Raw genomic sequence first — 17911 nt, 5'->3', positions numbered from 1 at the left:
GTGTTCCCAATATGGGAAAAATAAAATAACATACCAAAAACAAGAAAGGAAGAAAACTCAAAAAGTTAAATTTGGATTAGATGAAGAATAAAAATGGAAAATATTAAGCATCTAAGTAAAACTAATCAAGACTATAACTCCACAAATGGTCTGTCTGAGAGAAATAGAACGCCACTGGAAAGGTCTTTAGAATATAATGCCCTATTCAAAGCATTCTACTTTCAAGTTTTCAAGGTAGAGGAAATCAAAATACAGCATTTAGAGATTGGAGGAAGATATGGAATACTCTTTGATCAGCAATCAGATCCTTCGAGTGGAGGGATGAGGTTGGAGCTTACTGAATAGATGGATTTGCATCACTGCTGAGCTGAATCAGGTACTCCTGAGTCTCTGTGTCTCCAGGAATTGCTCCCACTTCAACCTGGACAAACTCAATTTCAGGATCAGAATAAGCAGCTTCTGTTCTCCTCTTCTTTGAAAGTGCTGGGGGGCCATTGTCATTGGTAGCAGCATCATCCTCCTCTTCTTCCTCTTTTCCATCAACAGAGCCAATTTCTTCTAGGCCAACTCTGCTTAGTAATCTCCCTGAAAGAAAAACAGAACCTTCGTGCTGTCAGAAAATATGATGATTGAACTAAGTAAGAAAAGGACATAGAAAATGAGTGCTTGGTAACTGAGGACAAACCAGTTGGTCTCATTGTGCTAAAATGAGAATAAAAGTATTACTCTGATTCACAAAACTGAGATGCTGGCAATGAGATATGTTCTAAAATGTACTAGACTTCAACCCCTGGAATCCTGGTTACAAATCCCACCTCTGACTCTTATTCTAGGTCTATTCTTATTCTTATTCTAGGCCTAAAAATGTTCCTTTATAAAACAAAAATGACTTCTAATTACTCTTGATCTCAAGTAATCCAAATAGATGAAGTCATACAATAATTGCTGTACTTAAATTTGCAAATACTAGTAGGAGATGAGCATATTTCCATAGTTCAGGTCTTATCAATTCTCCAAAAAGAAAGAGCATTAATTTCCTGTGGTACCTACTTCACAGGGTGGTTGTGAAGTTTAAATGATATAATATGTATAAAATATTTTGTAAACTTTAGAAAGTCATATAAATTTATTAAAATGATAATTATGTTGTTATATTTCTACCTACAATATAAAAAAGAAAATGTACAAATATATAGTAATATTAAAGGTTGGTACAGAAAGCAATACTGAGAAGCAAGTCCAGTTTTTAAAATGCAGTTTTTGTACTTTAATAAAAATCTCCAAAACCCAAACTCTTTCTAGAAATATACTTGTCTGAAGTGGCAGTTTATTTTTTACCCCATGTGATAATGCCCAAATAAAATCCTCGATTATGAATTTTATGTTGATTTATTTTACATGATTAAAAACTGATAGCTACCATATCATGGCTCGTTTGGCTGGTCATGAGGTAAGGAGAAAGGGTGAAGGTTCACTGTTTATGCTTTGCTCTGATAACACAGAAATTGCCAGTGAAAACTCCGAGTCACCATTTAGTTAGCCCTTAGCCACTAGCTGAGGTTCTGTCCATCTGAGAACCCTTGAGAGGTAAAAAAGTACAAATGCCCATGTGCTGGGAAGCAGGGAAGGAGAGGGTAGAGGAATAAAAAGACAAGGAAGGGCAATGGGTAAAAAGGGATTGACTATTTTCACTATGACCCAGGTTCCAACTCCTCTGTTCCTTGAATGGAAAGTTTATAGAATTTAGGGATCATTAGAGATCTAGGTCATTTTATACAGCTATATATAGCAAGTAGCAGAGTCAGAACTCAAACTCATGTCCTATGACAAAAATGTTCTTTCTATAACAGATCACTATATTATGTTACCCTTCCTTCACAAAGTTGAATTAAAAGCCCATTCAGAATAAAATAAATGCCAAACAACAGAAGCAGGATCAAGTGAATTCACTGCTATACCTAAAGAGTTGCCTTCTTTCACCCCAAAATGCTTCTGGAGTTGACAGTAACAAAGACAATAATATATGGAAGCATACTATATAGACTCAAGAAATATTTGCCAATTCAGATGACTGGATCTTTTTTCCTTTCATTTTCTCTGTGTACTTTTCTTTAAGGCCAAGAATCAGTTTTAACAGTTGCTCTGTTGCCATGTAGCCCACTTGGGATTTATGTTTACTGCTCCTCTCACCTTTAGTGAGTTACTGCTCCTCTCACCTTTAGTCATCAGGTTATAAACCACTCAAATTGTTCTCATCTCTCTTGTCTTCAATGCTGCTTCTTCTGTTATCAGCACAGCCTCAGTCTTTGAGATTATCATCAATCATCAATGCCTTATTATCTACTACATATTTCTTTCAACACAAGGCTTCATTTTACCTGAGTAAGTGCAAACAAATGTCCCTTTGTCAATGTCATCTATGCAGCGGACTCCCCATCCCTTCTTCTCAGTTTTGAACACCTGAAGGCGCACTTGGAGACCTTGCTGGACAACTCTATTCTGACATGTTCTTGGATCACATTTGCATAAGAGGCTGCATTCAAAAATTCTGCCATTGAAAAACATAACAGAAAAAAATTAATCAGATATATCCAAGAAAAACAATAATATATAACTAAGAGAAAACATCCAGGCAGGAAGAAAACCAAATATTGCTCAGAAAACCAGAAGCAATTATATTATGTCAAACAAGGCATATGTACTATAATTTCATTGTAGAACTTTCTGTGGTGGCAAGGAACTGGAAACAAAGTGGAAGAATAAATTCATGGCATACTATTATGCTATAAGAAATGAAAAATATGACCAACTCAAGAGAAACCTGGAAAGGCTTGTATGAATTGAAGGATGAAGGGAGCAACATCAAGAGAACAATTTATATGAGGATCACAGTAATGTCAAAGATAACAACTTTGAAAAATTATAGAACATTTGAATCCCTACAATGTGCCATCATGATGACAGAAATCTAGTGATGGAACATCTCCTACTCTATCTCTGCCACCTTGGCAGTGATAGGCTGGATGTAGGTGCAGAATGAGACAAGTTTTCAGGCACAGCCAATGGCTAGATTTGCTTTGAATGACTATACTTATTTGTTATGAGGGGAAGCTTCTACTGGAAGTTAGCAAGGAAGAAAATAATTTTAAAAAGAGCATCAATAAAATATTAAAAATATATAGAAAACTATAAAGTTCAGAATGGGACACAAACAGAACACTTGTCACTATATTTAAATACATGCTTTAAAAAACTGAATTTAACAAGGTAATGGTTTTATATATAATCCTGGTTTTTATGCCTTAAATAATGTGCCCATGTTTGTTAAACTGTCTCTGTTAATTCAGGTCAGCATCTTTTCTTAAACTTAGGGTCTTTAAGGAGTTCCCTAGAGAACTGCAGGTTTAAATGACTTGCTGAGGGTCACACAGATAGGATGAATCAAAGTCAGGATTTGAATCTAGGTCTTCTTGGATTTGAGGTCAGCCCTTTATTATCCAGATGACACCTTAAGTTCTTAATGAAAAAGAAAATTTAAAGGCAAATAAAATAAAATAATGAGAGAAGAAGGCAGGGTGGGAACCACAAGGAGGCTTCTAAGTGAATTCCAGACTTCTGATTACCCTTGATCTCAAGTGATCCAAGTGGATGAAATCTTACAATAATTGCTAAATTTAAATTTGCAAATGCCAGTACATATTTCCATAGTTTAGATCTTGTCAATTTTCCATATAAATTAACTAATGAGCAAAGAATTTCCAGGTGTAGGCAACTCTTGTAGCAGGGAAAAATCACCTACTTTATTAAAAAATTAAGTGCCCACTATACAAAAGGTACCATTAGGTGCTGGAAGAGTGCCAAAGATGAAGAAGCTTATGCTATGTAATAGAGGGATATAAGCCATGTACAAAGATAAGTAAAATGCAAATCAGCACAGGCTAAGTACAGAAAAGAATCATAAGGTATAAGATTAAACAAAGAAAAAATCATTTTTAGTTGTAGGGCCAAGAAAGGGAGCATCTGGGAAGAGCCTTGAAGGATGGGAACAATGGCAACAGGCATGATGAGTGTTACTGAGTATAAGTGTCTAACTTTCCATTTCAAGAACCAACTTACTACTTATATTTTTTGTTTGTTTTTTTAAAGCAGCTATTTTTAGTACTACCATCATAGACATATGAGATTTTGTTGTACCTCTATAAATCAATGAGCAATAAGCACTTAAATGCTTTCTATGTGGCAGGCACTCAGGATAGAGAGATGAAACAATCTCTGTTCTCAAGGAGATTCTCTTGGGGGAGAATAAAAATACAAAATATATACACCCGAGAAGACAATTAATGTTAGGGGATAATGTAAAAGAGGAAACCCCTCACCAGCTACAATCCCCCTTAAACAAAACACAAATACTTCTTACCCGTTGGGTACTGGCTGCTGCAGTCTTTTATAGCTATAGCCATGAGTGGGTTTAACATTCTGATCATATGCAGAACTCTCATCATAGCCCTTTGCTGTCAGCTGGAGGCATGCACATTTTGTTCTAAAAGTCGGGCAATAGGAGAAGTAAAAATATATAAGCACAAGGTTAGCAAGTGGAAAAGGAGAGCAGTGAAGTGGGGAAGGGAAAGGAGAAACATACTGTAGAGGATATTAGTAGAATTTGCAAGTTCATTTGGGGCCATTACAACATAACCCATTTCCTAAAAACCCAGGATCCTGGTAAAAAGGGAAAGACATGACTCCAATTCATGTGTATGATTCCAAGACTTTATTCTGCTTCAATTATTTCCTCACTCTGGTAGCTTAAGTTTCCTACAATTTCCAAATATATTAGAACCACATTCTCTTGAACAGGGAAGATCTGGAATCTCTTTTGTCCTTTTGATATTACAGCTTCCGTTTGCCAGGATGGAAGTATTACTTACTCTAGGAATTAGGTATTTCTTCTCAAATCTAAGTAAGATACATAACCACTAGAAAAAGAAACCGTCACTATCATATCTATACACTTATATCAACCCTTCTTGTTCTTCTATAAAATTTTCTGATGAAAGTTCCATAGTTCTCAAATTTGTTACCTACCATAAATCTGAACCAATATACCCTATAGGTTAGGCCACTATCTTCTCAAAGTACCTAAATGAAAATATGACTCAGATTACTTGGCCCTGATGAACCGACATGTTATCAATCCTGAAAAAAAAAAAAGACTTTTGTATATGCCTATAAGGTATCCTCAATGGCACATGAAAAGATTGGGCTTGCATCTAGCTACCCAAATCTTTTTTCCTTTACTTAAGTGGCTAGGCAAGGTCTGATAATCAGGCAATCAAAATTTCAATCTGTACATAAATGTTTGTATATATGAAGGTGGGTGGATAGTATCAAGAGTATTTGATAAAAAATAATTGGACCTAGATTTTAGTTCTAAATTTGCTAATAATTCATTCAGAGATTTTCAGCAAGGTAATTTAAGCTCCCTGGACCTGGTCTCCTCATCCGTAAAATGAAGAAACATGGAACTACAGTCAAGGAGTCCTCCTCCTACTCAAAGAACAAATCCTATTTATATCATCCTGGACAAATGGTGATCCAATCTTCATTTATAAACCTACAGCAACAAAATAACTCATTTTTCCTTTTTATTCTACTTTTCGACAGCTACAATTGTTAATAAAATTTTCTTTAAGGGGCAGCTAGGTGGCTCAGTGGATTGAGAGCCAGGCCTAGAGATGGGAGGTCCTAGGTTTAAATCTGACAGCACACTTCCTAGCTGTGTGACCCTGGGCAAGTCACTTAACCCCCACTGCATAGCCTTTACTGCTTTTCTGCCTTAGAACCAATACACTGTATTGATTCTAAGACGAAAGGCATGGGTTTTGTGTAATTAGGATCTGCTCCCCAGAACTCTAAAGCCCAGCATCCCACTTTCATTCTCATTTTAAAAGTTTGTGTGATCCCACCCCCACCCCCTCCTCTCTCTTTTCCCGTCTGCAGCTGCAGAAGCGGGCTTTTGGGCAGTCAGAAGAACTTACTCATCTGGTCTTATTTTTGTTAGTTAATTAGGTTTGAACTATTTCTTTTAGTTTATTTTCTTTCTACTTCGAGTAATTATGAATAAACTTTATAAAATATAATATTTGGAGTTATTGGATATTAATTTAAATCTTACAGTTTAAAAAAAATAAAAATTTTTTTTCTTTATGTTTATTTGAAATATCATTTACTATAATTTTGATCCATTGGTCTTAATTTTGCCTTTCTGGGTAAAACAGAACTAAGACTTAACCCGTTTCCACATGATGACCCTTAAAATTCTAGAAGGCAGTTATCATTCTTCCTCCTTATTCTCTTATTCATATTAAACATCTCCAAATCTTTTAGCTCATCCTTATATCCTATGTCTTCAAGTCACCTCATCATTCTCTTTCCCTGGATTTATTCTAAGCTTATTAATGTCCTTTCTAAAATATGGTGCCCAGGACCAGATGCAACACTGGAAATGTGATCTAACCTAAGCCAAATACTCCTTTGCCCCGGAGAGAATGCTTCTGGTAATGTAAAAATGCATTAACTTTTTTGGCTACCACAAGATATTGCTGTCCAATACTGAGTTCATAGCCCACAAACTCCTAGATCTTTTCTTTATCAATTAGGCAATTAAATGATAGAATGGAGAGTCCTTTCACATAGTAGGCATGAGCCCAGGCAAGTCACTTAACCTCTCTGACACTCAGATTACTTATCTATTAAAAATGGGCCAATAATAATTGTATTACATATCTGAAGAGGAGTTTGTTGTAAGGAAAGCACATTAAATTTATGAAGTGATACATAAATATTATTTAATAAAAGTTACTATTATTATATTTCTATCATCCATGCTATAAGCCATCCCTACCAGCTTCAAAGTATCCATAAATCCAATAAGCAAATTATCTATGCCTTCATTGAAGCCACTGACAAAAATGTCCAACAGAATGTGGTCAGACCCCTATCATACAACTCAATACTTACCTCTCCACAGTGATATCCATCAGCACTCATTGGGTCTGGTCAGTCACAATCAGGTCGGTAATTGTAATCCATATCTCTTCATCATATCCACAGGGAAATCATGAGAGATTTGGCTAAGTGTGTTGCTGATATCCAAGCATACTATGTCCGTGGCATTCCCTTAATCTATTTAAGTTTAGAAACCCTAGAAGAACTTCTAGAAGGATTAGACTAGAGAATCTCTAGCTAAAAGGTCACTCCAACTCGAGTCTATATTGCTGATACTTCTCTGCACAGATAAAGAGCTTAATATAGTTGTTCTGTTTTACATGAATGTTTGTGCCATTATTAAAACTAAAGCACCACTAAATGACAATATATTTTCACGTATCTTATATTTCAAAGTGGGGATCAGGATCTTCAACACTTTGGTGTACCGAGTCCTACATAAGACAAAGACACTTACAACTAGTAATTATCCTTTCCAATGGAAGTATTTGTGAACATCTTTAGACAGTGTAGGTTACAGATAATGTTCAAAAATATACTAAAATCAGACATTACTCTGAATGACTGTATAATTGTTGACCAAGAATATTAGCTGTAACCTTTGGGTATAACTATAATTAGATCAAATTCATGAGCCATACATAACAATGTTATGTATAGTTGTAGATTCATTCATAGATATATATATCTTTAGGTCAAAGTTTACTCTTCACAGTACTTTTTTGTTTCCCAATTTTATATTATTCTGTTCCTGTGATCATGAGCTTTAGAACTTCATGGCACAGGTATATATTTCTAAAGTAAAAACAAATGCACAAATGCATCATTTAAAAATACTTTGTAAATATAAAATAATCCATGATGCTAAATTAAGGGAAATCCCACTAAAATTAGTAAAATGTGAAGCGCATCCTTGGAGGTTGGAGACCTAAATGGCTTAACAAGATTGTTCTCCTTTATCAACCTTCAGAGGGCACCCTTGCACCTCAGGTCACCCAGGGCATTAGGCCACGTGGCTACCCAGCAAAAATTCCCTTGGGAAAAGGCCTTTGGAATGCTGGAGACTGATTAAAATGCCTATTTTTCTACTCACATATCCATGCATCCTTTTGAGCAGTCACATGAATTACTAAACATGCCAGAGAAATTGTTGAGGTAGTAGGCACGTGGCCACGTCCGCCTCCGGTACTTGAAGTGTGGCAGCCTTCTGTTGTCGATTTCGTTACAGAAGGTAACAGGCACAGATTCAGTTCCATGGCTGATATCAGAGTCAGAAACAAAGACTTCTTTCTTCAGTGTATTCCTATTCAACTGCACATAGGTATTGAAAGAAAAATGATGTAAAAATAAAAAGCTACTTTCTGTCTCAAGTAGGTAACGGTGAACTTCCTTAAAGTTTCTCAAACTCCTTCCACATGGGGTTTTATAATTCACATGGAATGTGGCATAATTAGAGTTTGTCTTTGCATGTCGCCTTTGGAAACGACATAAGATGGGGACCATGAGTGGGTTTTCTACTTTGGAGGAGAGAGATATTTTCGGCAGACATGCATCACAGCAGTCATGACTCTGATAAGGCAGACTGAAAGCTAGTATTTTCTCTTCATAATTTGAAACTTCATTTTCCAAAGTTAGAACTGCTATGTCCTCCACGGTTCTGTTAAAAATGACAGAATGATTAGTGACAAAAATTTGCAGAGATATACCTTTAAAAAGAAAACAGACATCATAATGGTAGTCCTGCATTCTGGTGTCCTATCATACTCTGCCACTGTCACTACAAACCCAAGTCAGAACCTGAAATAACTACATTTTGTTGCATTTAAGTCTGATACAGTTGTTCCTAACTTCAGATTATAAATCTCTAGCAATTCAGAAACATACCCGGAACTCTGTAGTTCATGACTATACATTAAGTTTATTCTAGCCAATAGGCAATTCTCAGGTAGAGAAATTAAAACTAGGGGGCAGCTGAGTAGTTCAGTGGATTGAGAGCCAGGCCTAGAGGTCCTAGGTTCAAATCTGGCCTCAGACACTTTCCAGCTGTGTGACCCTGGGCAAGTCACTTAATCCCCATTGTCTAGTCCTTACCACTCTTCTGCCTTGGAACCAATATTGGTTCCAAGACAGAAAGTAAGGGTTAAAAAAAAAAAAAGAAATTAAAACTATCATTAGTCACATTAAAAATGTTTTTAATCATTATTAAGTAGTTAATTAATTAATGCACAATTCTCAGGTACCTCCTTCACACCTATCAGTTTGGCAAATATGACTAAAAAGGAAAATAAATGTTGGGAGGGGATATGGAAAAACTGAAACACTAATACACTGTTGGTGGAGCTGTGAACTGATATAACCATCCTGGAGAGCAACGTGGAACCATGCCCAAAGGGCCATCAAATTATGTATACCCTTTGACCCAATAATACCACTACTAGAGAGATCAAAGATAGTAAGAAAGGACCTACTTGCACAAAAATATTTATAATAGCTCTTTTTGTGGTGGCAAAGAACTGGAAACTGAAAGGATGTCCATCATTTGAGAAATAGCTGAACAAGTTGTGGCATATGACTATAATGGAATACTGTTGTGCCATAAGAAATGGCAAATAATATGATCACTGAAAAACTTGGAAAGACTGATATGAAGTGATGAAAAGTGAAGTGAGCAGAACCAGGAGAGAATTGTACATAATTAAACAGTAATAATATATGATGATCAACTGTGAATAATTAACTACTTATCAGCAATGAAGGGATTGAGGACAACTCCAAGTGTCTCACAATGGAAAAGTTTATCCACTACCATAGAAGGAACTGATGGAATCTGAATGCATATTGAAGCATAGTATTATTTCATTTTATTTCCTTCATTAATTTTTCTCTAATGTAAGTGATATATTTCTTCTTTTACAACATGATGAACAAGGAAATATGTATTGTATGATAACACATGTACAACTTATATCATCTACCAAGCTTGAGGAAGGGAGAGTGGTGAGAGAGAGAAGGAGAGAACATGGAGGGCAAAATTTCAGAAAATGATTACTAAAAATTATAATGACATGTAAAAATTTTAAAAGTTTATTACATCACTTATTAAATTCCCAGTTGAAGCAATGCCTAGTTCACCCACTTACAAATTCAGAGAAAAAGCAGTCAAACTAGCAGTTTTTTATTAGAATGTGAGTTGACTGGATTTGTCCATTTTCCCTTCAGTTATTATTATCAATAGCTGACATTGAATAGCATATGTTAAGGCTTTGCAAAGAGTTTCATATAAATTATTTCTTCTACTAGCACTGTGAGGTAGTTGCTATTATTATCATCCCCATTTTAAAGATGAGGAAGCTGAGCCTTAGGTTTGCTTACAAAGCAAATCTGAGGCAAAAATCAAATTTAAGCCTTTCTGATTCTAAGTCCAACATTATCTGCTACTCTATCTTGACTATCTATCACTGGAGACCTCTAGACACAGATGAAAATGGTGAAAGGGCAATACAAAAGGTGAACACAATAGTTCCAAATAAGAAAAGGGATCCGAACTTAAAGCCTTGTACTATCATAAAATCCTATAGCTTTTCATATCTTGTGCTTTTAGTTCTGTCTCTGCCGGGAGCCACTCAGAGAAATAGGATCTTTAACAGGGTCTTTTATCTGGATCCCATCAAAATGAATACAGCTGGCAAGGCCTTGTACTGATTCTGTTGGCCTGAAAAGTCAGGCCATAGGATGGATGACTTATCTAAAAATTTGACCCCTCTCAGAGTTGGTTTAATTTGCATCTCTACTCAGTAATGATTTAGGGGGCAGCTAGGTAGCACCGTAGATAAAGCAACAGCCTAGAGTCAGGAGGACCTGGGTTCATACTCGACCTCATATACTTCCTGGCTGTGTGACCCTGGGTTAGTCACTTAACTACCTACTCCTTGTCCCTCTTTTGTCTTAGAATTGATACTGACACAGAAAGATAAGGATTTAAAAAATAGTGATTAAGAGCATTTTTTCATATGATTATAGATAGCTTTTCTTCTTTTGAAAACTACCTGTTTATGTCCTTTGATATGGTCTATTTTTTCTAAAGGCACTATCTGATGCTGAATTTTATGTACATTGTTTAATAGTCCTATTCAGAAGATATCATAAATCTTCCAGTTAAGTTTGTTTCCATATTTTCTTTTTTACTTATCTTATTAGATTTGTCCAACTCTGAAACAAGAATGCTAAAGTCTCAGAATTATTGTGTTATTCCCCAGGGCCCTTTTACAATTCAGCTAACTTTTCTTTTATGAATTTAGGTGCTATGCCATATGGCAAATTGATAGTATTATCATTGGTTCACAATTTCTAGTTTCTTTAAGGATCAAGAAATTCACTTGTCCCTGTCCCCAATCTCTAGGAACTAAGAGACATAGAGAGAAGCATGCTGAGATACACTGACAAACAGACATGGACAAAAATGAATGCCCAAGCACAAGAGTGAAGATAACGCAAAACAAAACCCAAACTAATGAGGAGTACTCAAAAGAACCAGTAGTAGCTGTTCCTGCTGCTTCTATGACTATTCTCAGCAGTACTTCTCCAGGAAAGGAGGTAGGACACTAGAAGAGTATAAAGACAGCAAGAGTTGCTGTTGAAGGAGAGCCATGGCAAGACAAAGATATCTAACATGCCTCTGTAGCTGCTGTTTCCATGGCAGGCCTTTTTCTGGCAGCAAAATCTCTTAAGACGTAGGAGCAGAGAAAGATCTCTATAGCATGAAACTGTCAATCGCCTTCTGCTCCTGGATACCTCTCTTCTGGCTTATCTTGGCACTGGTTCTCTCCTAGCTCTTTTCTTATCTCTATAACCACTTCTTAAGTTTCTGTTGCTGGTTCTTCATCCTATCACCCATATTAATTGGAGATGCCCTGCAAGGTTTAACCTTGGATCCTCTGTTTTTGCTCTATCATGTTTCACATGCAGATATCAGCTCCCATGAGTTTAACTATAATCTTTATGCAGATAATCCCAAGATTTATACATTTAGACCTAGTCTCTCTGTGGAGCCAAGTAACACATTTCCAACTGCCTCTTGTACATCTTGTACTAGATGTCCCCATACGCATATTGAACTAAACATGTCCAAAAAACTCATTATTATCTTGTCCCCCAAACCTCTTTACTTATGACCCTTGCTCTTAGTATGGCGTCCACCATTTTTTCAGCCAATGTTATCTTTACATTCTTTCTTCCTATCTCCTCTCTCCCTCTCAGATACCTCTCCTTCTCCCTACTCATATAGCCACAACTTTGGTTCAGGCCCTCATTATCTTTCACCATAACTACCATACCCTACTACCTGGGATCCTGCCTTAACTGTCTCTCAAATCCAATCCATCCTTCACTCATGTGTCAAGGTCATTTTTTTTATGGAGTCAATTTTAAATAGATTTTTATTCTCCAGGACAAGAATTGCATTTCCATTTGTTTTTATATAGTACTGATAAAGTGCAATGTTGTTCACTTCTTCCTCTGCACACATTCAAGAATTCAGAATACCCAGATTTACACAGTAGCATAAATATTACTTTTTAAACTGCTACTGCCTTGGCTACAAATTTGAGTCCTTCAATCTTTGGAAAGTTGTGTGGAATGCTTTTTCTTCTGGTATGTTTCGTGAACCTCTTCAATGGTAGGTCCAGAAGAAGCACCTCCAGATGGGGTTGCTCCATCTCCCTGGAACTCATCCTCTTGGCATGCCTCCTGCACTCTGGTACAGCTTGGTGATAATGGGGTTGCAGAACTTTTCCAATTCTTTCTGCTGATGTTCAAATGCTTCTTTTTCAGCAGTCTGGTTCTTATCCAGCCAGTTGATTATTTCATTGCATTTGTCAAGGATCTTCTATTTGTCTTCATCACCAATTTTGCCTTGTAGTTTCTTATCCTCAACAGTTGTCTTCATGTTGAAAGCATAAGATTCAAGAGAACTCTTGGAAGACACCTTGATTCTGCTTCTCATCTTCAGCCTTGTACTTCTCAGCCTCCTGAACCATGTACTCAATGTCTTCTTTGCCCAGATGACCTTTGTCATTAGTGATAGTCATTTTGTTCTCCTTGCTTGTGCTCTTATCCACAGCAGAGACATTGAGGATGCCATTAGCATCAATGTCAAATGTAACTTCAATCTAAAGGACACCCCTTGGGGTAGGGAAGATTCCCATGAGTTCAAACTTGCCAAGCAGTTGTTATCCTTTGTCATTGCTCTCTCACCTTCATAAACCTGAATAAACACAACAGGCTGATTGTAAGATTAGATAGTAAAGGTCTGAGTCTGCTTGGTGGGAATGGTGGTACTGCATTTGACCAGAACTGTCAAGACTCCACCAGCAATTTCAAGTCCAAGGGAAAGAGGAGTGACATCTAGCAGCAACAAGTCCTATACATTCTCAGATTTATTTCCAGACAAGATGGCACCTGGATACCTGCACCATAGGCAACAGCCTCATCAGGATTGATACTCTTGTTGAACTCCTTGCTATTGAAAAAGTCCTGCAGAAGCGTCTAGATTCTTTGTGAAATGGCTTGAAATATATGGGAAAATAGGGGGGAGGAAATTGGAAATGGGTCTAAGTTGTAGCATATGATTGTAATGGAATATTACTCTGCTGTAAGAAATGATGAAATTTAAAAAACATGAAAAGACCTATATGAAGTTATTGAGAGTGAAATGAGCATAACCAAGAGAATATTATACAGAGCAAAAGAAAATAGCTTGAAGAATGTCTACCTTCAGAGAAAGAACTGATAAAAAGAAGTAAGGAATGGTTTTATATATAAATATAACTTTTCCCTGGGTATTTTAATGTAACAAATATATATTTTTTTAAAAATAGGAAAAAATGGCGGGGGAAGGAGCAGGGAATAGGAGGGTAAAATCTTATTTACTTCTTGTATAACCTCACACCTTGTGTTGCACCTACTTGAGTGATGCCAAGACCTTATTTTACAAAAGAACAAGTCTTTTAGTCTTGTTTTGTTCTTTTTGAGTCTGGACAACCTTTATAATTCCTCTATCTCCTAAAGCCACTTTGGGCCTTACTTTCTGCACAAAATATCTGAAGCTTCCTTCCTCCTCTAATCAGTTATGCTCTTTCGCATCATTTTCTTCTATTATGAAATCTTTTAGCATGTACTAAAGCCTCAGAACTCCCCTCTGTCTATCCAGGATCATCCCCCTTGTTAGTCTCATTCTGTATACATATCCCTCCACACTCAGCTTATAAAAAGCTTTGTATGATTTTGTTCTTTGTTTTGGCTCAGGCTATTACTGTCAAATGACTTGTACATTTGGGTGCTATGTAAATAATGAATACAGTTTTCATTGCCATTTTCATTTTGCCTGGACACAATAACTTATGTTCCAAAACTAGTTTCTCTGGCATCTCTTCCAGTGTCATTATTTGTCTCCCTTCTCTTCAACTGGTATTTTTTTAGGTTTTGATCTGTTTTCCAAGAGGGTAAGGGAATGGAGTATTAATACTGCTGAAATACAGCTTTTCATCTCTAGGGACAAAGGATGATTTTCAAGGAAATGCTACAGAAAGAAGGAATTCTGATTGCCTTAGGTCTCAAACAAGTATTATCTGGAAGCTACCTGAACAGTTTTGAGTTCAAAAATCATTACGGTTTAAGTATCTTAACATTTAAGTAGAAGTGAAATTCACTTAGTAGGAAATTAGAATACCAAAGATTTATATTTACAGTTATCTACCTAGCTTAATTTTTATAATTACAAGTAGAGTACTATGAAAAGTGGTCAGGTAAGAGTTACTAATCATAGAGTAAAAAATGTAGTCTTTCCTATGTTATCTAATAAGTAGATTCTAGAAAGAGAAATCTTAGTCCATCCATTTTGGTTTTCTTACCAAGTCTACAACCCCACATCACTTCTGTTATCTCCTTTGCTCTAGTCTCTGATGAGGAGACAGTTTTGTTTTTGTTTTTTTCCTGCCAAGGTCAATCCCTCAACTTGTGCCTTTGAAACAATGCTCTGTCTTTCTTGGTAGCCTAACCCTATGATAATCTCTTCTCTTTATAATCTTCAATATCTTTTTATCTACTGGCTCCTTTCTTGCTCTTTAAAAAGAAATGCCTGGATCTTCCATATTCTTGAAAAAAATCCAGCATGATTGTGTTATTTCTTCAAGAAACATGCTGTAGTTCTCGTCCTCTTCATGGTTAAATTTCACTTAGTAAAAGCTGTCTGACGATTATTTTAGCTTCAAAGAAATCATGGTACACTTCCACTATCATTATCCAGTTCTTATAATTTCTATTATTTCTTTGACTTACTGATTTATTCATATGTCACTACTGTCTCCATTTATCTCTTTCTTGTTAAAGGATGTGTTTAGTATTTCTACTTTTTTACATTTATAGCTTCTCTATGCCCTAGTAATTTTAGCTCCTTCTAATCTCTCATCCTCAAGAAGGCAATTTGCTATAGATTATACATGTGCGGTCATGCAAAATATATTTCCATATTAACCATGTTGTAAAAGAAAACTAACCAAAACCATGCCTTCAAGAAAAATAAAGAATGTAAACGAAGTATGCTTCATGGAAGGGAATAGTATTTTTTTCATCATAAATTCTTCAGAACAGTCTTGGATCACTGTATTGATCAGATAGTTAATTCATTCGTAGCTGATCATCATACAATACTGCTATTATCTCATACAATGTTCTCCTACTTCTGCTCATTTCACTTCTCTTCATCAGTTCATATAAATCTTCCTAGGTTTTTCTAGAGCCATCCTGCTAGTCATTTCTTACAGCATTCTATTACAATCATATATCACTACTTGTTCAGCCATTCCCCAACTGATAAGCATCCCTTCAATTCTTTGCTACCACAAAAAAAAGTTGCGTTAAATATTTTTGCACAAATAGGTCCTTTTCTTTTTATCTTTTTGAGATACAGACCTTGTAGTGATATTGCTGGGTGAAAGGGTATGCATAATTTTCTAGTCCTTTTCAGTTTCAAATTGCTCTTCAGAATGGCTGGATCAGTTCACAATTCCAATTATAGTGCATTAGTGTCCCAAATTTTCCACATCCCTCTCAACATTTGCTATTTTTCTTTTCTGTCATATTCTGTCAATCCAATAGGTGCGAGATGGTATCTCAGAGTTGGTTTAATTTGCATCTCTACTCAGTAATGATTTAGGGGGCAGCTAGATAGCACCGTAGATAAAGCAACAGCCTAGAGTCAGGAGGACCTGGGTTCATACTCGACCTCATATACTTCCTGGCTGTGTGTCACTTAACTACCTACTCCTTGTCCCTCTTTTGTCTTAGAATTGATACTGACACAGAAAGATAAGGATTTAAAAAATAGTGATTAAGATCATTTTTTTATATGATTATAGATAGCTTTTCTTCTTTTGAAAACTACCTGTTTATGTCCTTTGATATGGTCTATTTTTTCTAAAGGCACTATCTGATGCTGAATTTTATGTACATTGTTTAATAGTCCTATTCAGAAGATGTCATAAATCTTCCAGTTAAGTTTGTTTCCATATTTTCTTTTTTACTTATCTTATTAGATTTGTCCAACTCTGAAACAAGAATGCTAAAGTCTCAGAATTATTGTTATTCCCCAGGGCCCTTTTACAATTCAGCTAACTTTTCTTTTATGAATTTAGGTGCTATGCCATATGGCAAATTGATAGTTAGTATTATCATTGGTTCACAATTTCTAGTTTCTTTAAGGATCAAGAAATTCAATTAGAGTCAATAAAATTTTTTTGAATGCCTATCATTGGCCTAGGAGTATGGAAATACCTGGAATTCTAGTCAGAAAGTTTTTTCAGCTTGACCTCTGTTTTTTATCATCAGTATAAATAGGGGATGGACATCAAATTCTTACCCTGATAAGAAGAATAAAAATGAGAAATAATTTAGTCTACCCTTTATTTGAGACACAGAGCCCAGAAATGGGATAGATCATGGATGTAAAGCTGGAAAGGACCTTAGTGGCCATCAAATACAACCCTCTCATTTTAGAGATGAAGGAAATGAGGCATAGATAAGCTAATTCACTGTTTTAAGGTTATAATGCTACTAAGTGTCTGATGCAGTATATGAACCCAGGCTTTCCTGATTCTAAGTCCAATCCTCCAGGCATGAACTCTCCTACATCTAAGCCATCATTTTGCTGTTTAGACAGAGACCTGACCAAAGTGACACGGGTAGTATGGAGGAGAGACAAGTCTTGAATCTAAGTCCTCTGCATCCAACCCTTGTGTTTTCTCCACTACACTCTACTGTCTCTTGTCAGTAGAGGTGAATGTACTTGAAAATAAGTTGAAAGCTTATTTTTAAAACTGTTAAAGTGCCACTCAGAGGCAAGAATAGCTATGGGTGAAGTCACAAATTAATAAACAAAGGCGACATTTTGCCCCTTTTTTTAATCGGAGAAAAATCAACAATGTAGTTTTAGTAATGACCCTAATGCTGACATTCAAACAATGAATGCAACTATTACAGACAATCCGGTTACTTTGCTAAAGATTCCATAAGATAGCATAAAACCACCAAAATTCTGTCTTCCAAAATGTTTTTTTCTACCCATAGGTTTCTGTCAGAATGATATCTATAACAACTGGGGAAAATTAATAACATTTCATCAAACTGAAGCTTAATATTCTTTTTTCCCTTTAATCTTGCAGTATCTGTACTAATTTCATACATTAAAAAATATTTAATTTCTAAAAATGCCATTTCATGAAAAACATTACCTCAGGAAAGTTTTTCTTTTAAAAAATGGAAGTCACTTCTCACTCTGTGGCTATTCTCTACTCAGAGGAAAGAAAGCACTAACAGATATTTTGGAGAAGCAGATAATTATGCCAAGGCCAGT

General features: G+C 36.0%; 1 protein-coding gene across 1 annotated transcript in view; it reads right to left on the bottom strand.

Annotated features, from left to right (window-relative positions):
• SETDB2 (SET domain bifurcated histone lysine methyltransferase 2) overlaps nucleotides 1–17911 on the bottom strand; it is a 93310-nt gene that overhangs the window by 63425 nt on the left and 11974 nt on the right. Inside the window, exons 3-8 of the mRNA XM_044668944.1 lie at nucleotides 13462–13522; nucleotides 12989–13172; nucleotides 8099–8711; nucleotides 4418–4540; nucleotides 2379–2548; nucleotides 339–585 (exon numbers count right to left, since the gene is read on the bottom strand). Coding sequence (XP_044524879.1) covers nucleotides 339–585; nucleotides 2379–2548; nucleotides 4418–4540; nucleotides 8099–8711; nucleotides 12989–13172; nucleotides 13462–13522 — 1398 coding nt within the window. The remainder of the gene's footprint in view (nucleotides 1–338; nucleotides 586–2378; nucleotides 2549–4417; nucleotides 4541–8098; nucleotides 8712–12988; nucleotides 13173–13461; nucleotides 13523–17911) is intronic.

This window comes from Gracilinanus agilis, chromosome 3, assembly GCF_016433145.1.
Source record: "Gracilinanus agilis isolate LMUSP501 chromosome 3, AgileGrace, whole genome shotgun sequence".
NCBI lineage: Eukaryota > Metazoa > Chordata > Mammalia > Didelphimorphia > Didelphidae > Gracilinanus > Gracilinanus agilis.
The sequence above is the reverse complement of the archived record's forward strand: the minus strand, read 5'-3'. Positions and strand labels throughout refer to the sequence as shown.